Raw genomic sequence first — 23,301 nt, 5'->3', positions numbered from 1 at the left:
CAAACAAGTAGTGGAGGAAACGATAAACGGCCATCTCGAAAATAATTTCAAAAAGTGACCGACTACAAGTATTACCTTCTCACACCAAAAATGGGGTATATCTCCTCAAGGCCTAATACAACAGAAAACCCTTTTCTTAACGTACCTTGACACCGATTGAGCATGAAGAGAGGGAGTGAGCCTGGAGAGAAGGAGTATCACGGAAGATGCGTCAAGAAATACAGTATAAAAACACTTCCTACCCAACTCTGGACATCTAGACATCACCTAACAACCCTTACACACTAGCCTTAAAATGTACACGAAAAAATCTGACTCTTAATATTCCTCAGCACTATCATAATACAGCAATACAATATTTATCAAAAGATGTTTGCCAGTTCAACACCTGCGCATGCTCAGACCGCCTCTGGCGGAAACAACATCAACTTGCTCTAGTCTGTCTGGAGCCTTTGTAACCCAAGTCATCAGGACGGCTGGAACCTCCTGCGGTGACCTCCGGAAAAGGTCGTAACCTTTTCCAAACAAACTAGTGGTGTGTCCAGCATACATACGGGCCTAACGAAAGCAAAAACACATGTGAAAACTGCTCGGTCACACCGTGACAGTGAAACATGACGATATATATATATATATACATATAGATATAGATATAGATATATACATATATAGATACATATATATATATATATGTATATATATGTATGTATATGTGTATATATATATATATATTTTTTTTTTTTTTTTTTTTTTTTTTTTTTTTTGGTTGTAACCACGAGGAAATTTAAAGAACGGAATACTAAACGTTTTCGTCTATTAAGATATTTTCAAAGTACAAAGTGTCACAACAAAGTATAACTTAAATACAAAAGTATAGAAAACAGGACAGGTCACTCAACGTAAATACGTAAGGATTATCTTACAAAGAAACAAAAATAATATGGGTGAAAATTGAAACAGGTGATAAAATGTCACTCAACATAAAAACATAAGGATGACAATTGACAAGGTGATAAAAGGACATTCAACATAAATACATAAGAAATATCCTACAAAGAAACAAAATATAAATGATAATAACAAGAAATAAGAATGGTGACAATTGACACATGTGATTCAACATAAATACATAAGGATTGTCTTACAAAGAAACAAAAATAGAAATAATAATAATAAATATATACATATACATACATACATATATATATGCACGCATACAAATATATAATAGAAAATAATAATAACAAGAATAAATAAATAAAAATGGGTGACAGTTGACACAGGTGAAAAAAGGTCACACAAGATGGCTAAGGCGGAGCTTTGGGACATTGTCCTACAATTTGGTTAATAACAAAATTATCTAGTTTAAAAAGACCAGTGCTTAAATTGAGATTTTCATTGAAAGTTTTTTTAATGAGACACGATTCAATTATATTCCTTATCAAATAAGAATTACTTGAAACAATTTCTTGGGAATTGTCCCAATCAATACAGTGAGCAATACATGTGAGCAAAAATCCCACTTGAAGATTGGCCAGTACGGACACTATACTTATGCTGGTTCAATCTAAGTTTTAATTCCTTACCAGTTTGACCAATATAACAAGAATTGCAATTCTTGCAAGGGATAGAGTAGACACAACCCGCCGAATTATCCGGTGAATTCTTGATAAGAAGTTCTTTGATTGTATGGTTCTTAAACACAACATTAACATTAAAAATCTTAAGGACACGAGGGAGTTTTACCAAATTAGGATGAAAGGGAAGAACCAAAAGATTCTTTTTATTAAAAGGATCTTTTGGGGAAGAATCAACATAGGACTTCCTGGCCTTATGTTGTGATCTATCACATGAATTGGGAATCTCAAGTTTGATGCTATTTCATAAATCTTTTTTATTTCTTCATCTAAAAATTCAGGACTACAAACTCTAAAAGCTCTAAGAAACATGGAGGTAAAAACTGAGATTTTTGTGTTAAGGTGGTGAGCAGAATAATAGTGAACATATGATAAAACGTTAGTTGGTTTACGAAAAACATCAAACCTGAAGTACCTTTCTTTTCTGTGAATAGTAACATCTAGAAAGGGTAATTTGTTCTCTTGTTCTATCTCAATTTTAAATTTTATAGAAGGTACTAAATTTTTTAAACTAACTAAAAAATTATCCAAGTTGTGAGCAAGTGGCCAAATGCATAGTATGTCATCGACATACCTGTACCAAATAACATTACGTGGAAGAATACAAGACAACAACTCCCTTTCAAAAAATTCCATGTACAAATTACTCAACAGTGGAGACAAGGGATTCCCCATAGCCATACCAAATCTTTGTACATAGAACTTTCCATCAAAAACGATTTTTTTTTTTTGTAAGATAATCCTTACGTATTTACGTTGAGTGACCTCTCCTGTTTTCTATACTTTTGTATTTAAGTTATACTTTGTTGTGACACTTTGTACTTTGAAAATGTCTTAATAGACGAAAACGTTTAGTATTCCGTTCTTTAAATTTCCTCGTGGTTACTAGCAAAAATCTTTATTCACGTGTTTTTTGTGATTACTGTTGCATATATATATATATATATATATATATATATATATATATGTATATGTATGTATATGTATATATATGTATACATATATACATATAATAAATCCTGAATACAGATTACCATATACATCTTTATACATTTTTTGCATTGGTTCCAAGTCGAGGCTATGGACCTGATAAGTTTAAAATTTTCAGAAGTTCACATATCTTCAGTTACGTATTCCTTAATATATATAATACAAGTAAATAGATAAATTAGCCTATCAGCCACTATGAACTGTCCTCAGTGTGATTTGAAATTTCTGTTTGCGCGTTAACCAACAGCAGAACAATGATAGATCTCTTTCACTAAGCAAGTTATCCGTTTTGTTTATATTTTGCTTGATCTCCTTTATTGCTTCATTACTTGCCGTGGAAGTCTGAGCATTCAAGGCAAAAGTGACAAGCTTGGTTACAGTTATGTGCCTCCTGGTGTAAGTTCCTTGCTATTATCCATACATGATCCAAACAGTATTATAACGCCCTTCAAAATAATTTATCTTTGGAAGTTTCAAATCCCTGAGGTAACAATTTATGATACTGTAGATACTATATATAAGATGGAAAACATACACTCAGACACCCACCGAAAATCAAATTCATATTCTTATTTATTTATTTTTTACAAGTCATTTAAAGCTATGCCAGAACAGCGCAACCGTGCCGAATCAACACAAATTCTCCTTGCTGTAGCTTAGTTAACCCATTCAACTCCGATGACAAGATGTCTTGTCATTTGGTCAAATAAAACAAAAAATCATAATAAAACAACAAAATGTTTGATGATCAAACAGCACCAGAAAAATATGACAAGATGACCAAATGACAAGACATCTTGTCATCGGAGTTGAATGGGTTAATCACTCTCCATTGCTCTTTCACGAATTCTTCACATAAACCTTCCTTTTCGTAGCTTGCCCCAATCTTCGTTGCTCTTTCTACTTACTCCTTTAACACAACAGTACCACAGCCTTCGTGAATTTCTCTATGATATTTTGCTTGAAGCTTGTAGAATTTATCTACTAGAAGTTATTCTAGTTGCTTTGAAAATGATAAATGAATAAATAGATAATCAAATAAACAAATTAACAGATAAAAACTGAATAAATGAGGAGCACAAGTGAAACCAATTTTGAGAAGCACTTGTTTTCTTTTCTTTTTACATGTTGCTGGGGAACATTCACGTTTCAGGTTTTGGGATTTTTTGATATAAAATTTTCAATACTGCTCTGGATTTTTTACGCTTCAAAGCGTAATCGTTCTTTTTTTTATATCACGTGCAGCTTATGGGGCATTTTTGATTAGAAATAGTATGTTGACCTAAACTCAAAATTCAATCTTTTTGCTGCGTAAGGGGAAGGGAGTTCTTTTGGATAAATAAAATCACCTGACGGTAGTAAGGCTCAACTCACACTAGCGATTTGAACCGCGCGGAAACTGCGCGGTTGTGTGAATGTCTCCAGTTACTTAGACTGTAATGGAACTGCCGCGGTTCAAACCGCTAGTGTGAACATGGCCTTAGAGTAAATAAGTCGTCCTTGGCAGTGGCGGCTTAAAGGCCGAATTAGATTCTCACCCCACCCTAGCCCCAAACCCAAGCCCATGCCACACAACTTTTCAGGTGTAAACCAATTATGTTAACCTAAACGAGGCCAGTTCTCCAAGAAGTCTTTCAGTTTCATGCAAACCACAGACCCGACTGGTTCCAGGTGCAGTGAAGCCACGCGTCTGTCTTGGACGTCAAACTGGCCTACTCCTGAAATGACCTCTGAAATACAACCCATGGCCTGAAACGTAAAGTACTACGAAAAATCATGGACGAGGAAAATATTCCATGAAATTTGACTGATACAACAGCTGTCAGAATGTAACTTAAAATTTGTGTCACTTTTAAGTCATAACGACCTATTAGATCCTAATTTTGATTATAAACAATGCATCTAAAGTCTATACTATTTCATGTGAGGACAAAAGAAAATGAGTGTAATTAAATAGCAACAGTGTTTTTTTCTACACCCGTTATATTCACTTCTCGTACAAGCAGGAACTTGCTTTCTATCATAATTCAAATTTAAGAATAACGTATGGCTAAGGTCTCATTGACACATTAATCCTTTCGCTGTGGAGAGTTTCCATGATAATTAAAATCGCCAGGCGGCACCTTGAATATCAAAAATCACTGAACGCTGCGTAAGGGTTAAAATGATGCTAAAGACACGCTTTATTCAGCGCGGTTAATAGCCTCCTACCACAGCCATTATTGGCGAGTGACGCGCACCCTCCTGCCTCCCTCCCTTCTGGCATCATACCTCGGTAAACGCGTTGTTAAGTTCAGTTCACATGATCAACCTCGTACTTTGCAGCTCCAAGCAAAACAGCCTCATTCATATATAAAGAATTAGTGCTCTAGACAATCGTTTGTTGATCATCATTGAGCTATGAACGATCGACGTTGAGCGATAATCGCACCGAACAAAACGCACCTTAACCCATTCAACTCGGATGACAAGATGTCTTGTCATTTGGTCAAATAAAACAAAAAATCATAAAACACCAAAATGTTTGATCAAACACCAGAAAAATATGACATCAATCCTCGCTTCGCTGCGAGCGAAGCGAGGATTGATGTCATATTTTTCTGGTGTTTGATCAAACATTTTGGTGTGTTTTATGATTTTTTGTTTTATTTGACCAAATGACAAGACATCTTGTCATCCGAGTTGAATGGGTTAATGCCAGTTCAAGCTGCGGACAATGCGGAAATTCATCAATGGCTACTTTGTTCAGATGCGAAGATGTGATGGTGGCTTGCCGTCTGGGCATCAGAGACTTCGCCAACTCCACGGTATGCTGCCCATACTTCCGCAGCGTGCCAACCCTGATGGGAAAATGTTTTTATGCTGCCATTGACGACTCCATCCTTCAGGTGTCCGGCGGAGAACAGATGGGACTGACCATCATACTAAAGAAATCTCCCAGCGATATGCCAGGTAAATATACTGGATTGACATTTGAAGTTTCCATTTCGTTTTTCCTCCATGCCAGACATTTTCTTTCCCAAGCAGGTTTATAAAAGGAAATATTTAACAACAATGCTGAGTTTGAAAATATTACACAGAACTATTTTATACACAATCGTTTATACCAGTGATCTTATACTCTTACATTGGCCCTCTGGTCGTTTAAATTCTATAGTGGTGTGACTTCTAGGTTGGTGGTACTTCCTTTGTCTAAATGACGAATTAAATCGATTATCTAAAAAATATAGACTGTACTATTTTTTAACGTCTTCCTTACCACGTGCCATGCGTGGTCTATGCTAAATAACCCAATCTTATCATTACTGGTGGTCTTACTTACGGTTCAACTTTGTGGGTACCTAAATTCAATAAGCGATGCATTATCACCACGAAAAAAGTCCTCGCACACAAACTTCGTTCACAGTTTCCTCCTTTTTTTCCTTACCTTTGGTTAACTTGCTCTTCTTGTCATCCTAAACTTCGTTCTCCACTTCTTCTCTCTTTCCTTTCCTAACTTTGGTTAACTTGTTCTTCTTGCCTCCCGCAGAGTTGGACGAAACCCTACTGGGCTTACCCATCATGGCAAAAGCCGGCCGCTTGCAACTCACCGTCCTGAGCAACATCACTCACCCGACCCTCCCAGTCACGGGTCATGGCACGCTTCTCGAGCCAAAGACAATCACTTCCATCAAAGTCCACCTCACCATGGTAAGTCCATAATAGGCCATGGGGCATGCCATGAAATTGTGAAGTTTCGTTTGACCCAATACCGAACTTAGATCTGACACTTGCATTTTCTCATTAATGTAACAAATGTGCTAGAAACCCATTTTTCTGGAAAAGTTATTTGCACATTAATTAGTAACAGCTATTTTAAAACTGTACCTGGTGCCAATCTTCCAGTCTTTGTTTTGTGAGTAACTTAGTTCCACATTCCAACACCAGGGCGCTATTTAACCAATCAGCTTCCTTGTTTCACCAACTAGTAAACAAAGAAGGCAAGATGGCAGCCTCCATAGAGTGTTGTTTACATCTTGTGGATGAAGAATGTGGACAGATTTCAAAGATCTCTGTGGCTAATTACAATAAAATCTGTGATTGTCTGAAAGATTGGAGGTGTCTGGATAGAAAGAAACTAGAAATAGCCACCATCCTCTTTGAGAAAAGTACAGACTGCACAGAACACGAGTTGCTCTTTTCTGGTGATGTGTTATTCCTTGTTCACTGATCGAAATAGGATAACTGCTGCCAAGAAAAGGATTGATAAGCAGATTTCTAAAGGCTTAGTGACTACAGAGGAGGCTGGGCCATGTGGTAGTTCAGAACAAAATTACAAGAGGCCTAGGCTCCGAGCACGTAAATCTGTCAGCCGATCAGTAGAGGGGGAGCCAGGGGCCAGAGAACGACTTGACCTATTCCCTGTAGAATGCTGTATATGTCGCAAAACTAAATACAAGAGAGAGGCTGCCAGTAGAAAGCGAAAGGCAGTCCCTCTTAGCCAGTGCCTCACATATGATGCAGCAGATGCCCTTAAGGCAGCAGCAAAGGCACGCAACGATGATGTTTTGCTGAAAGTCACAGATGTTGATCTTGTTGCAAAGGAGGCACATTGCCATAAGTGCTGTTATCGGGAGTACACACGTTTACTGAAGCAACCTAGTACCAAGGAAGCAAAGGATAAAGGGGATAAAGCATTTGAGATGTTATGTTCAGAATTTATTGAAGGTAAAATTATGGAGGGTGGGGAGATAATTCGAATGGACAAGCTGACGGCAGTGTATGTGCAATATAAAATGAATGAAGATACCGATCAGGAATCACCACCAATTTACCAAATCTGCCTGCTGAAGCGTCGCCTGCACCGGAAATATCCAGACCTTGTCTTCCTGAAGAATAGAACCCGCAGTCTTTGTGAATTAGTTCTATATGATTGTGTACAGAATCTTAACATTGTGCAAGAAGAGAGCTCCACAGAGATGAGCGAGCTCTCAGATTCAGAAACTGATGTTGGGGAGGGCATCTGTGGAGAACGCAATTCACACTCGCAGGAATCCATCAGAGACCTATACAGAGCAGCAATGTTTATGCGCAGCTTGATTTCCATGGATCCAAATAACTGTGGACCTTGGCCACCCAGTGCCAAGTTTCTAGATGATGAGGCAGTCAAGAAGTTCGTCCCAGCAGAACTACATAATTTCTTGGCGTGGGTTGTTGGTGAAACTGATGGTGTTCAGATTGAGTGGTATGTTCCAATCCCAGACTGATGTGCAATGCAAAATTTACTCAACAGTACAGGATATTGTGTATCTTGCCTTCAAGGGAAAAAAGACATCCCAAAACATCTAGCACTGGGGGTGACCATGCGCCACCTGACAGGATCATCCCAACTGATAGGATTGATGAATGGTCTAGGGCATTCAGTGTCACACACATAGGTCTTTGAATATGACACAGCTTTAGCTGAAAGGCAAGCTAGGCCCAATGACGGGCTTCCAGAGGAGATGGTCAAGCGAGTGCCCACAACATTAGAATGGGACAATGATAACTTTGGTGAAGAAACGCTCACTGGAGCAGGGACAACCCATAATACAAATGGGATAGGAATCCAACGTCATCAGGAACCAGTGATATCCAGCAGTGATGACATCTGCCTGCCAAAATCACGCCGCCGAACAATTGGTACTCCTGAAAAAAAGCTGGTGGAGTATTATGGGGGGAAAAAGGAAGGACCAAAACAGCGACATGCACTGAGGAACAGAGGGCTCGCCATCTAGATCCTGCTTATGACATCGTGAAGTATAACAACTCATTGTCAGCAAAGAGGCCTCTACCAGGTTGGATAGGTTTTAATGCCTTGCTGTGCCACACCATTCCATCCGCGACCCATGTTGCTTATCTACCAATCATAGATGCCAGCCCCACGGAAATGACCACAGTCAACACGATTTTACACAGGAGTATCAACATAGCTGACCATCTTCAACTTCATACCATCACCCTTGTCTTTGATCAAGCTATTTATTGTAAGGTGCAACAAATAGGATGGAAGAACCAAGTCATGCAGGAACGCTTAGTTGTCCGCTTATGCCAGTTTTACACTGCAAAGGCATACCTTGCTGTCCTTGGAAAGAGGTTTTAAGACTCAGGTATTCAAGATATCCTGGTGGAATCAGGCGTGATTGCTGAGGGGTCCATGAAAGGTGTACTGACAGGGAACCACTATAATCGTAGTGTCCGTGCCCATAAGCTTTTATACGAAGCATTACATAGGCTGCTGTGGGAGGAATATCTCGATTCTTTGCCAGAGACCAAGTCATTGGAAGTAAGCAATTCAGTGCTTGAACTTCAGGCCATCTTTCCACATGAAGAATTTCAGGACATCAGCCACTCAGATGATTTTGCTGGGCTTTTGAATGAGTTCAATGAGTTCATGAACCAGAGAAGTGAGGAAAGTTCCACGTTTGAGTATTGGTGCTCCTACCTCACTATGGTTGGACACCTCATGTTCATCAAGGCAGCAAGAGAAGGTAAATGGGAGCTGCACCTTTCTGCATTACGGAGGATGATATCTGGTTTCTTCGCATATGATCGTACCATTTATGCGCGTTATGCTCCAATTTACATGCTAGAGATCGTCAACCTCAAAACCACACATCCTGACATCCATGAAGATATGTCAAATGGAGGATTTGTTGTCCAACGTCAACAACGCTATGGGTTTTCTCAAGTTCCAGTGGACCTAACCATAGAGCAAACAGTAAATCGGTCATCCAAGACAAAGGGAGGCATGACGGGAATCACAGTCAAAAGGGGCGCGGTCCGTAGATGGATACTTTGGCCCGGGTAGGGGTAATGCAGTTTCTTTTTTTCTTTTCTTTTTTTAGAAGATAACTATCATGTGGGTACATTACCCATACTCCAACAGGCTATAAACATTTGCAATTTTTTAATTTGCATTTTAACGACATTTTGACCAGTTTCAGGAATTTTACCGTAGAGGGTTAATGTGCAACTTTACGGCCCAGAAAACTCCATTTTCAAGCAGAGCACCCCAAAATTACCCAATATCAAATGTGTTCAGGTAGTTCGCTAGGATGTCAAACGAAACTTCATTACTAGGCCTCTTTTCATGGTATGCCCCACGGCCTATAAGGCCTAGAAGAGAGAGTGACGATGGTAACTTTGTTGGAGCGAAAAATAACGGGTATGTCGTTGATTACTTTCTAAGCACATAGTAGTACACCTCTTTGTCTTAAAACGATTAAAAGATATCGATGCAGGATTGAAAGACCTAGCGAAGCGTTTGCAATTTGAGTGCATGTAGTACCATATGCCCCTATGTTGATCTTGTATACGATCAAATGTATCGGATTATTAAATGTATGTACCTATGGAGTTCATGGTAGTGATTACAGGGTTAAAGAAGAGCAACAAGTATACCCGGGAAGGTATAGTGGAGATGAGGGTGGTTGACGGCATTAACGGAGGCACTGTAACTCGCGCCTCTAACCTTTAACTCCGAGAAGCTTCCTTCAGCTGAATAAAATCGCCTGGCCTCAGCCAGTATTAACTTGTAACCTATTACCTGTGTTAAAATTTTTACATGAATCTTCATTGACATAACTGTGATTTTTTTCTTTCTTTCTTTCTTTCTTTTTTTTCCAGGTGGACCAGACCAAACGAAAGACTTCCATCGATTGGAATGAGCCTGAGTGCATCTCAGCAGCTACCCTCGACCTGGGAGCAGAAAAAGAGGACACCTACTACCAGACCTCAACGAACTGCCTCCTAGCCAACGTGCGGAACTACTACCGGAAAATGTGCAACTGTCCTGTTTATGGACTCGACATGCTACGTGGTATTCTGTGGATACTCTGTTCTGCTCAAACAAATACAGCATACAGGCCCTCGTCCCCTCTATCTCTTCTGTCTCCTCTCTCTTCTCTTCCACTTTCTAATATTTCTAAGCTGACACACACACACACACACACACACACACACACACACACACACACACACACACACACACACACACACACACACACACACACACACACACACACACACACACAGACACACACACACACACACACATCATATATATATATATATATATATATATATATATACATGCATATACCAAGGCTTTTTCCCCCTTACAAGGGAGGTAGCCAAAAAGGAGAAGGCATAGAATCATTCCCACCTATTCCATCCCTGAATACATTCCACACTCCTCCACCCTCCCTCTTATCTTAGCACCTCCTGGATGACGGGTCATCCCTGCACCTTGCCCACTGCCTTGGGTCAGAAGCAGTGTCGCAAGACACAGCACACCCACAGCAAGGCCGCTTCATTAAATCTGCGACCCCCCCCCCCATCTCCGTCCCCCCATGCATAAAAGGAGAAGACAGGGAGAAATCCCTTCGGGCTGCCTCAAATTTTGCTCACACATACTACCTCACCCGCCATCATGCATCACAACATCACCCATATACATCACCCATATACAACTATTCTCCATTCACCCCTGTCTTCTGTCCTCTCCCGTCCTTCCTCAACAGACATTCCCCTCTTCCCCAAAGCCCCCTTCACCCCATCCATCCACCTCATCCTAGGACGTCCCCTCATGTTCACTCCCTCCATATCTGCCTTCCATACCTCTTTTACTAGTCTTTCTTCACTCATTCTTTCCATGTGTCCAAACCATCCTAATACTCTTTCATCAACTCTATCTCCCAACTCCCTTTCCACCCCCGTTCTTCTCCTCACCTCCTCATTTCTCACTCTATCTAGCCTAGTAACCCCCATCATACTTCTCAGACACCTCATCTCAAACACATTCAAACTCCTCCTCTCTTCCTCTCTTATGTTCCATGTTTCTGCACCATACAGTGCTGTTGGCACTATCACTCCTTCATACAGTCTCCTCTTAGCATCCATTCCCAAATGTCTATTCCTCATTACACTCTTCAATCCACCAAGACATTTACTCGCTTCTCTTAATCTACATTCTACCTCCACCTTCACTCCACCTTTTCCTGCCACATTTGCACCCAAGTATCTAAAACGATCCACTTCCTCCAGTCGCTCTCCCTTAATACTCACTTCCAGTCTACTGCCACTTTCACCCCTTGTACATCTCATCACCTTACTTTTACCCACATTTATCTTTAGCTTTGTTCTATCACATACTCTTCCAAACTCTGTCACCAACTTCATCAGTCCCTCCTCCGATCCTGCCACAAGCGCAGTGTCATCCACAAACAACAGCTGGCTCACCTCCCACTTTTCTCCATTTTCTTTAACCATCTCCAATCCCTGACCCACTACCCTTGCATTTACCTCTCGCACTACCCCATCCATGTATAAGTTGAACAGCCAGGGCGACATAACGCATCCTTGACGAAGTCCCACCTTTACCTCGAACCACTCACTCTCTCTATTTCTAATCCTGACACAAGCTCTACTACTCTCATAACAACTCTTGACAGCTCCTAGAAGCTTTCCTCCTATCCCATATATCTGCATAACCTCCCACAGTGCCTTTCTGTCTACTCTATCGTAAGCCTTTTCCAGATCCATAAAAGCCCAAAAAACATCCTTACCCTTTCCTATAGCTTTCTCACATATCTGTCTTACCACAAAGATCTGATCTACACAACCTCTACCCGTCCTAAATCCACACTGTTCCTCACCAATTACTCCCTCTGTTCCTCTCTATATATACATATATACACATATATATATGTATATACATATATATATACATATATATATATATATATATATATATATATATATATATATATATATATATATATATATATATGGATTAACGTCGCAAACTCCTCCTTGTCGGGAGGCTAGGACGGTTCCCTTTACAGAGAACTTTGTGGCGGGGAATTTAAAGAACCATGACCTTAGTTCAGCTTAGCCGGTGGCAGGGTTCGGATCGCCATCCCTAGACCTTCGCCGCAAGTAACGGCACCCTAACCAGCTCGGCCAGCGAGCTTCCCAATATATATATATATATATATATATATATATATATATATATTTATATATATATTGATAAGTATTTTAGACAAATTATTTGGATGATGGAGAACATAAACACAAGGGAAGGCTCGGAACCCTAAACACTCTAACGTTTCGTTCGCGTGGAACTTCTTCAGAGAGTGTATGTAGAACTGCAGTTGAAGTTTATGTACTAAATCTAATTATCTTTTCGGACACTTGGGAAAGGTCGTTTTTCTGGCGTGTTTTAGAATTAAAATACTAGTTTCTTTAGCTAAATTGATAAACCCTCCTCGATGATTCGATGAATTATTAGTTGAAATATATGCTGATTCAACAATTCTTCTAGTGAATTTATCAAAACCTTTATGTAGCACTTCAGCTTCTCTCCAGTTTGGTAAATGATCGAATTTTTCCGCATGAACTACTAAAGAATTAGATGTCCTATGTGCTTTTATGTCATTTTTATGTTCATAAATTCTTTTTTCTAATCCTCTTGACGATTCGCCAAAATAAGCCATTGAGCAACTATTGCACGGGATTTTGTATACGACGCTGTTTTCGGAATTGGTTCTCTTTTCAGAAGTCTTTATTAAATCACCTATCCTCTTGTTAGTTATTTTAGCTATGTTTATACCTGATTTTGTTAAATATTTGTCTATTATTGGTGACATTTCTGAGCCAGGTACTGATATAAAATTTGTATTATTTTTATCATTTCTCTTTCTTTCCGCGATTGTAAATATTTATTGCTTTTCTTTTTGTTCTTTTCAACATTCCCTCTGGATATCCAAGTTTGTCAAAGGTTTTCATAATGTAATCAAATTCGCCTTCTAGGTATTCATTACTACAGATTCGTAGTGCCCTGAGAAAAAATCCTATTATTATACCACTCTTTGTCCTATCATCATGTGCGGAGAAGTAATGTACTAAATCCTCTTTGTTTGTTTCCTTTCTGTATACTGAGAAAGTTACAGTTTTTCCCACTCGTCGTATTAACGTATCTAGGAAGGGCAATTGTCCGTTTTGTTCCTCTTCTACGGTGAACTGAATATCGCTGTTGACCGCGTTAAGCATTCTCACTTTATTATTTACATTGGTGTTTTCGGGGATGATTGCGAGGACATCGTCTACATATCTAAACCAGTGTGATCCCCTACCATTGATTCTGATAAAGTTTTCTTTTTCTAATAACTCCATATATAGACAGGCCATCACTGCACTTAAAGGACTACCCCTAGCGAGACCTCTATGTTGATAGGACAAAGAGTGGTATAGTAATAGGATTTTTTCTCAGGGCACTACGAATCTGTAGTAATGAATACCTAGAAGGCGAATTTGATTACATTATGAAAACCTTTGACAAACTTGGATATCCAGAGGGAATGTTGAAAAGAACAAAAAGAAAAGCAATAAATATTTACAATCGCGGAAAGAGAGAAATGATAAAAATAATACAAATTTTATATCAGTACCTGGCTCAGAAATGTCACCAATAATAGACAAATATTTAACAAAATCAGGTATAAACATAGCTAAAATAACTAACAAGAGGATAGGTGATTTAATAAAGACTTCTGAAAAGAGAACCAATTCCGAAAACAGCGTCGTATACAAAATCCCGTGCAATAGTTGCTCAATGGCTTATTTTGGCGAATCGTCAAGAGGATTAGAAAAAAGAATTTATGAACATAAAAATGACATAAAAGCACATAGGACATCTAATTCTTTAGTAGTTCATGCGGAAAAATTCGATCATTTACCAAACTGGAGAGAAGCTGAAGTGCTACATAAAGGTTTTGATAAATTCACTAGAAGAATTGTTGAATCAGCATATATTTCAACTAATAATTCATCGAATCATCGAGGAGGGTTTATCAATTTAACTAAAGAAACTAGTATTTTAATTCTAAAACACGCCAGAAAAACGACCTTTCCCAAGTGTCCGAAAAGATAATTAGATTTAGTACATAAACTTCAACTGCAGTTCTACATACACTCTCTGAAGAAGTTCCACGCGAACGAAACGTTAGAGTGTTTAGGGTTCCGAGCCTTCCCCTGTGTTTATGTTCTCCATCATCCAAATATATATATATATATATATATATATATATATATATATATATAGATAGATAGATAGATATATATATACATATATATACATATATATACATATATATACATATATATACATATATACATATATATACATATATATATATATACATATGTATATACATATATATATACATATATATATACATATATATGTTATATATATATGTATATATATATATATATATATATATATACATATATACATATATATATATATATATGTATATATGCCTATACATATATATATATATATATGTATATATATATATATATATATATATACATATATATATATGCAAAGATAGAGATGTAAACATGCATAGAGCATCTAAAGGAAAAAATTAACTCTTTGCTATATTCATCGTCACGTAAGTGCCAAAGACGAAGTTAACCAACAGTTACTTCTCACTCTTCTCTTTCTCCAGAGAAACCAGAGCACATCTGCAGCGCGGTGGAGCTACACGAGTGTCAGGTACATCTGTACAGAATCCTTGGTCTTGTCAGCGAGAGCCACGGAGCCAAACAAGAGAGCGAAAGCCAGGACGCCAAGCGAACAAGCAAGAGCCTTGGCGGCAAAGTAAATCTAACCTCATGGAGATCAGGTACGACCCACTCCGTTCCTCCATACAATCATGGTTCAATGAGACAGTATTCCTTAAATGAAAGCCTGGAGCGTCAGATGGTACTGGCTTAATACTACGCTCAGTGGTCCATCTAATAGGGTTATCGCAATGGGCTTCCACTTGCTTCACTAGTGTCAACAGTTGAGAGTTCTTTTGTGTAAAAACTACTTCTGTTTTTCAAATCTCAAAATATCAAATTATTTTTCCGTCATATACAGCAAAGCTGAATGATGAACTAAGATATTGTAAACCAATACGAATGTTAGATATACTGTTGAAATGTTTTTATACAAGTCGAGATTCCTGTAAGCAAAATCATATTCTAGTTATTCAAATGAAGGTTGGAGGTAGGGTGTGGGAGGGAAAATAGCCTGGAATAAGCCAGAATAAAATAAAGGTGCCATTGGATAAATTGAGACTACTTTTATCCCTAAAGTTAAACAGAACATAATTACTTCAAGTGCCACTAGGCATGTATAAATTAATCAACTTTCATAGTATGGTGGATCAACCATTTAACATCATCATTATCAATATCATTGTAAATGTCATATAATCGTCATTTGAATTATATTTCATGGGTTGCTTCCGCTCTTACTAAATAGTTTTATGCACCAACAGATCCCAACTTCTGCCGCCCCGTCTGTAGCTCCATGTCCTTCGACCAGACGGCAGACGTTCACCCGATCTCTCCTAAACTCGTCGCTAAAATCAGGACGAAGTTCGGGATCGCCCCAGAGTAAGGAGTGACAAAGAGGGCGAACTAAAAGAGAAGGAGGGGTGAAAGAGAGAGATGTGGGAAGAAGAGAAAAATAGAGAGGGGGTAGAGAGAGAGGTAGGGAGAGAGACAGACAGAGAAAGAAAGGAGGAAAGAAAGAGCGACAGAGAGAGAGAGAGAGAGAGAGAGAGAGAGAGAGAGAGAGAGAGAGAGAAGGGGGGGAGATTGGTATTTTGACAATAATCAGCAGCACTTCTTTCCTTGGAGAAAATATTGCTTTGAAGGGGGTGGAGTCATAGATGAGGTAAATGAAAGATGAAGGCTAACAGACCGGAGGGGGTATAAGTTAAACGTTATCAACAAAAGTGAGAGAGAGAAAGAGAGAGAGAGAGAGAGAGAGAGAGAGAGAGAGAGAGAGAGAGAGAGAGAGAGAGAGAGAGAGAGAGAGAGAGAGAGAGAGAGATGGAGAGAGAGAGAGAAAGGGGGAAGGGAAAGGGAGGGAGGGGGAGGGAGAGAGATAGATAGATAGAGAGAGAGAGAGAGAGAGAGAGAGAGAGAGAGAGAGAGAGAGAGAGAGAGAGAGAGAGAGAGAGAGGGAGGGAGGGAGGGAGGGAGGGAGAGAGATCGTAAACATAGAGTTCTTCTAAATGGCAAAACTTCTAGATGGAAAAAGGTTACAAGTGGAGTTCCTCAGGGTTCCTTTCATGTGCCACTTCTATTCATAGTATTATAAATTATATAAACCATGGACTGAAATCTCTTGTTTTCATATTTGCCGAGTTTATAAAAATGTGCGGAATGGCAAATGATCACTTACACCAATTAGATATTCATGAAGATTTATATAAACTACAGCAATGGCCTGAATAGTGACTAATGAAATTTAACATAATTAAATGTAAGGTTATGCACATAGGTAGAAATAACAATAAGTACGATTACAAGTTAATTGGAAAGTCGTTAACACACGCACACACGCGCGCGCGCGCGGTGGCGCGGTTGGTAGAGTACTCGACTCTCACGACGGCGGTGCGGGTTCGAATCCTGCCCAGGGCTGAAATAATTTCAGTATCGCTGCGCTTCGGGTCGTTAGTCCAACTCTCGTGGGCGGGGAGTTGGGTGTGTGTGCGTGTAAGCTCACAGCATTACCCATAGATCGTTCATACGAACTCTGAGCTTTCATCCGGGAGGGAAATAGCTGTCGATCACGAGTCCAACACGTGATCCATTGACCGTGGTGAAACACACACACACACACACACACACACACACTGGAGAATCTTTTGTTAACAATTATGTCTAGATAAGAAAAACCACTACCTAACATGACCACCATGAACTATAACATGGGTTGTGTTTGTGCGCCGTGGTTTATGTTGGTGATATGATATTAATCACTCAATTTCATCTCTATGCAGAATGGATTTCGTGCAGGTGACTGTATTCTACCCGCTGATGCAGTACAAATATGTCTCAATCTATAGAGAGAGCATCTTGGACTTAGTTGGTACGTTACCGCATCTGCAAAGGGGAAAATATTCTCTTTTGCACAATCTTATCATCTTTCATCTAAATGGGGTCATTTATATCTATCTACAGTTCCATCCCTTTCTCTCTATAAAATTCTTCTCTTTCTTTCTCTGTTGCTCTCTCTCAATCTATCTATATGTTATCAATGCTAATTTCTGATACAAGGCGGGTCTCCATCGCCTGAGAAAGTCGGTTGGCCCTGTTCACCCGAGCTGTTTCAACCGCCGCGGATTGAATCGCAGCGGTTCAATGCCGATGTAAGTCAATGGAAGCGTTCACACACAACCGCGCAGTTTTTCTTAAACTATGTGGTACCGCCGCTGTTTCCTCGCGGTTCAAACCGCTAATGTGAACGGGGCCTTAAACGCTTTTCCAAAAGTCTTTACCTTCTTTCACTTCAACAAATCTATGCTCATGATTTTAACACTGGCCATGTTTTTGCATCTAATCAGCTAAGGCATGTATATGCATATGCATGCATGCATACATATCCATTGCATGCATGTGTATCCATACCCATTGCATGCATGTGTATCCATATCCATGCATGCATGCATATCCATTTAATACACGAGTTCAAACTATGCATCCACATATAACTGTCCGAGTGTATACACACACACACATACACACACACACACACACACACACACACACACACACACACACACACACACACACACACACACACACACACACACACACACACTCACACACACACACACACTGAATGGTGAGGTTTATAGATCGCGCCGCACTCCCAAAATATGAAATTTAAGTCATTCTTCCTTCTATGTAAACAGTTTTCTTCTATGTAAACAATTTCAACGATGATAATTCTTCATATTAAACAGATGCATTCCTAGTTTCTGTTTCAATGAAAACAATTCATTTGGGATCTGACTAGTTCCCGTGATCAAGGTAGAGTGCGCCACTTTGCTTTGCCCCACGCTCGCACAAGAATTTCAACTTTTATTTCCTTGTATATAGGTAACCTCGGTGGGCAGATGGGCTTGATGCTGGGCTGCAGCATCATCACTATCATGGAGAGCATCACTTTCCTCCTCCTATGCTGTGCTGCTTGCTTCAAAAGAAACCGCCGTAAAGAGAGCGATCAAGTGAGCTAAGGTAGTAGTCAACCGTCCAATCAAGATTGCAGTGATATTTACAACCTGACTCTTCTTCAGGCCAACTCTGTCGTCCATGGGTCTGCGGCAGGGTTGTGTAATGTCATCATGGTTGTTCAACGTGTACATGAATACGGTGATACGGGAGGGATTGGGAGACGGTTAATGAGAGTGGAAGTAGGAGGTGAGCCAGTTGTTGTTTGGGGATGACACTGCATTCCCTCAGAAAATCCATCTTGCCTTTCTTCTATCTTTCGCCTTTCATTAACCCATACAGCCATATTTCACTCCTATCTAGCGTCACTGACTCAACTCCACTCTCCACTCTCTTGGGCCCCTCTCCTTTTCAAACTGAGAATTGATCCAAGACTTTGCTTCCTATGTGAGGCGTCCAGAAACAGAGGGCCGTCCCCACCACCTTTACTGGTTTCGAGTTAAGCACGGATCGTGAAAAGCGTGAGCTTCCTCTATATACATATATATATATATATATATATATATATATATACATATATATATATATAATATATATATATATATGTATATGTATATATATATGTATATGTATATATATATATGCATGCATTGTTAAAATCGACAGCGTTAGTGAGGTTGTTGATCTTCTTGTGAGTATTCTCCAGTTTTCTAACCAATATTCTGCCATTTAGAGGGTGGGCATAGACCAAGTTGCCAAAATGATTCATTTATTTCAACGTTTCGTCTAACAAAGAGACATCTTCAGGAAATTCTGTAACATAGATAATAATGACGTACAGAAATAAAGAAAACAACATGTAAATCTAACCAATTATACAAATATAGAAGTAAATATCAATAAATGCGCAAATTCACACAAATTAACACTATACATGGGCTGATGGGGACCGTTACTTACAATAGTTAAAAGGTCCGATGAAATGACGAAGAAAACCCTTCGCTCGGTGACATATATACGCACCTAGCCGGCTTGGGTGGTGGTGGAGGGCGGGAGAGGGGGCGGGGGTGGTATCTCATTAATACGTGAAGAAGAGGGTTGGGGGAGGGGTTGGGGGGTTAGGGGATTGCGGGGTCGGTTGGGGGGAGGATGGAAGGAGTGGGTGGGAGGAGGTGGAGGGGAGGTTTCGGAGAGAGGTCATGCTCGGTAGTAGCTTGGCCGTGCTGCTAAACAAAGCGATGACAGAAGTCATGTTGCATTGGATATTAATGATAGGACTACATTCTCTGATAAACATAGCTTCTAGAAGCTTAAGTTTATGTACATCCCTATTGCTTGCTATAATCCTAGTGTTATGGTATTTCATTAAGTGATGTTTTATAGCCCCATTTTGTAAATGCATAGTTATTCTCCTACTGAGACTACATCTAGTAAAACCAATATATGCTGTTTTACGGGCTACACAGTTCCCGGTGCTACAGGTGAATTCATAAACACAATTAGTTTTAGACATAGTCTCAGTATTACTATTTAAGTTATTAGTTATAACCAATGAACTAGTTTTAGGGTTGGAGTAGTATACAACCACCCGGATTTCCTTATCTTTAGATACCGGATGACAGTTCTTAGTGATGATGTCTTTAATTATTTTTTCATCTTTTTTGTAACCCTTGTTGAAGATGTTATGGTAGTATATATCAATGAATTGGGGCTTAGGGGATGTTTGTGGGGAAAGGTGGTCACACAACATTTTATTACAAATTACATCAAAATCACTATTAGGGAAACCATTATTCACCAGAATCTGGCGGATGTGCTGCAATTCTGTATGCAGAGCCTGCCAGGAAGAACACACTTTGATAGCCCTCCGGACATACGCTCTAATCACACTGGTTTTATAGCTAGTCGGGCACTCACTTTTGTAGTTCAAACACTTCTCAGAGTTCGTAGGTTTCCTGTACACCTTCGTTGTAAATTCCCCGGAAGAAGAGTCCACTAAAATATCGAGGAAAGGGAGTTTGCCATCCTTATTCATTTCCGTCGTGAAGCTAAGACCAGATTCCTCCTGGAGGCGCACAAAAGTGAGTGCCCGACTAGCTATAAAACCAGTGTGATTAGAGCGTATGTCCGGAGGGCTATCAAAGTGTGTTCTTCCTGGCAGGCTCTGCATACAGAATTGCAGCACATCCGCCAGATTCTGGTGAATAATGGTTTCCCTAATAGTGATTTTGATGTAATTTGTAATAAAATGTTGTGTGACCACCTTTCCCCACAAACATCCCCTAAGCCCCAATTCATTGATATATACTACCATAACATCTTCAACAAGGGTTACAAAAAAGATGAAAAAATAATTAAAGACATCATCACTAAGAACTGTCATCCGGTATCTAAAGATAAGGAAATCCGGGTGGTTGTATACTACTCCAACCCTAAAACTAGTTCATTGGTTATAACTAATAACTTAAATAGTAATACTGAGACTATGTCTAAAACTAATTGTGTTTATGAATTCACCTGTAGCACCGGGAACTGTGTAGCCCGTAAAACAGCATATATTGGTTTTACTAGATGTAGTCTCAGTAGGAGAATTACTATGCATTTACAAAATGGGGCTATAAAACATCACTTAAAGAAATACCTAGTTTCTAACACTAGGATTATAGCAAGCAATATGGATGTACATAAACTTAAGCTTCTAGAAGCTATGTATATCAGAGAATGTAGTCCTATCATTAATATCCAATGCAACATGACTTCTGTCATCGCTTTGTTTAGCAGCACGGCCAAGCTACTACCGAGCATGACCTCTCTCCGAAACCCCCCGCCCCCTCCACCTCCTCCCACCCACTCCTTCCATCCTCCCCCCAACCGGCCCCGCAACCCCCTAACCCCCCAACCCCTCCCCCAACCCTCTTCTTCACGTATTAATGAGATACCACCCCCGCCCCCTCTCCCGCCCTCCACCACCACCCAAGCCGGCTAGGTGCGTATATATGTCACCGAGCGAAGGGTTTTCTTCGTCATTTCATCGGACCTTTTAACTATTGTAAGTAACGGTCCCCATCAGCCCATGTATAGTGTTAATTTGTGTGAATTTGCGCATTTATTGATATTTACTTCTATATTTGTATAATTGGTTAGATTTACATGTTGTTTTCTTTATTTCTGTACGTCATTATTATCTATGTTACAGAATTTCCTGAAGATGTCTCTTTGTTAGACGAAACGTTGAAATAAATGAATCATTTTGGCAACTTGGTCTATGCCCACCCTCTAAATGGCAGAATATTGGTTAGAAAACTGGAGAATACTCACAAGAAGATCAACAACCTCACTAACGCTGTCGATTTTAACAATGCATGCATACAAGAGAATCTGCTCCCCAGATATTCAAATATATATATATATATATATATATATATATATATATATATATATATATATATATATATGTATATATGTATATGTATGTAAATATATATAATATATATATATATGTATATATATGTATATATATTATATACATATATATATATATATATATATGCAAAGTAGACCACTTGGAAAAAGAAACTAACGAAGCAGAGCGCTTTCGTATATTACATCTTCAGTGCAACAAGTCATATACGAAAGCGCTCTGCTTCGTGAGTTTCTTTTTCCAAGTGGTCTACTTTGCATAAGTGAACACACGTACCCGTGTTCTTATTAGCATATATATATATATATATATATATATATATATCTATATATATATCTATATATATACATATATCTATATATATATCTATATATAGATATATATATATATAGATATATACATATATGTATATATATATATCCCTGCTCAACTCGAAATCAGTAAAAGTGGCGGAGACGACCCTTTGTTTCTGGACGCCTCATTTGATCAGCTGACTGTGTGTGTAGATACATGGGATAGCGTGCATTCAGGTCACCTTACCATTTGTGATTTACTAATCATCGAATGGATGGTATATTTACGATTTTATAAACCATATAAATATAAATCATACTATTGCAGCAGTATTGCCATCACCAGCGTCTCTATCGCCAGAAAGTCGTTAATCATTATGGATACATAAATGATAAACGTGTTGCACGTGTTCAAGCAATGATGTAATCAACAACAACAAAAAACATTTTCGTCCTTATCCTTTCAAATGCCTTGCGTGACTATATTTACAACAGAATGAGAGGTAAACATTTAATTAATATCATGCAAATAAGCAAACTGAGCTCTTTTCTTTGGTCCGTTATAAGGATCTAAATCTTGTATATACAAAAATAAATTGTCATTGGAGGCATAAGTGATTTCAAGTGTTAACCTACTTTTTATGATCAACAGTTACAGAACATAATGTTACAAAGGATTACAAAGGCGGAGCATGCCGACAGGAGACCTTTTGGTCCATATCTAGGTCGGATGCGAAAAAAATCATAATAATGATAAAATAATAAATAAAAAACTATAATAATGTAAATAACAACTATAATAATGTAAATAACAAATAAAATACATGTTGAAAGAAGACAAAACACAACTAGAAACTTGCAACTCTTTTGCACAACAGCATACCAATTTCCTGCATATTAAAAGAAACTA

The 23,301-nt window shown here is 38.9% G+C and overlaps 3 protein-coding genes across 8 annotated transcripts in view; 2 read left to right on the top strand and 1 right to left on the bottom strand.

Annotated features, from left to right (window-relative positions):
* The window catches only part of LOC143025473 (sodium channel protein Nach-like), a 120,794-nt gene extending 101,583 nt beyond the window's left edge, over window positions 1-19,211 (top strand). For all 5 annotated transcript variants that reach the window (XM_076185193.1, XM_076185191.1, XM_076185190.1 and 2 more), the window contains 7 exons: window positions 5,377-5,579; window positions 6,157-6,317; window positions 10,275-10,467; window positions 15,170-15,346; window positions 15,989-16,106; window positions 17,504-17,592; window positions 18,606-19,211. In XM_076185193.1, coding sequence (XP_076041308.1) covers window positions 5,377-5,579; window positions 6,157-6,317; window positions 10,275-10,467; window positions 15,170-15,346; window positions 15,989-16,106; window positions 17,504-17,592; window positions 18,606-18,742 — 1,078 coding nt within the window. In that variant the 3' untranslated portion in view covers window positions 18,743-19,211. The remainder of the gene's footprint in view (window positions 1-5,376; window positions 5,580-6,156; window positions 6,318-10,274; window positions 10,468-15,169; window positions 15,347-15,988; window positions 16,107-17,503; window positions 17,593-18,605) is intronic.
* LOC143025474 (putative D-lactate dehydrogenase, mitochondrial) overlaps window positions 1-23,301 on the bottom strand; it is a 313,466-nt gene that overhangs the window by 267,720 nt on the left and 22,445 nt on the right. The gene's annotated exons all lie outside the window — the stretch shown is intronic.
* Window positions 8,375-9,464, top strand: LOC143025475 (uncharacterized). Its single transcript, XM_076185197.1, has 2 exons — window positions 8,375-9,303; window positions 9,338-9,464. Exons 1-2 carry the CDS (start codon window positions 8,803-8,805, stop codon window positions 9,350-9,352), a joined length of 516 nt encoding a protein of 171 aa, XP_076041312.1. The 5' UTR covers window positions 8,375-8,802; the 3' UTR covers window positions 9,353-9,464.

This window comes from Oratosquilla oratoria, chromosome 5 (genome assembly GCF_046742065.1).
Source record: "Oratosquilla oratoria isolate Oo_2021 chromosome 5, ASM4674206v1, whole genome shotgun sequence".
Lineage (NCBI taxonomy): Eukaryota > Metazoa > Arthropoda > Malacostraca > Stomatopoda > Squillidae > Oratosquilla > Oratosquilla oratoria.
This window is presented reverse-complemented; position numbering and strand designations above follow the sequence as displayed.

Bases quoted from the DNA above. Each gene is read 5' to 3' on its own strand.
- LOC143025475 (XM_076185197.1), top strand. From the start codon at position 8,803: ATGAAAGGTGTACTGACAGGGAACCACTATAATCGTAGTGTCCGTGCC.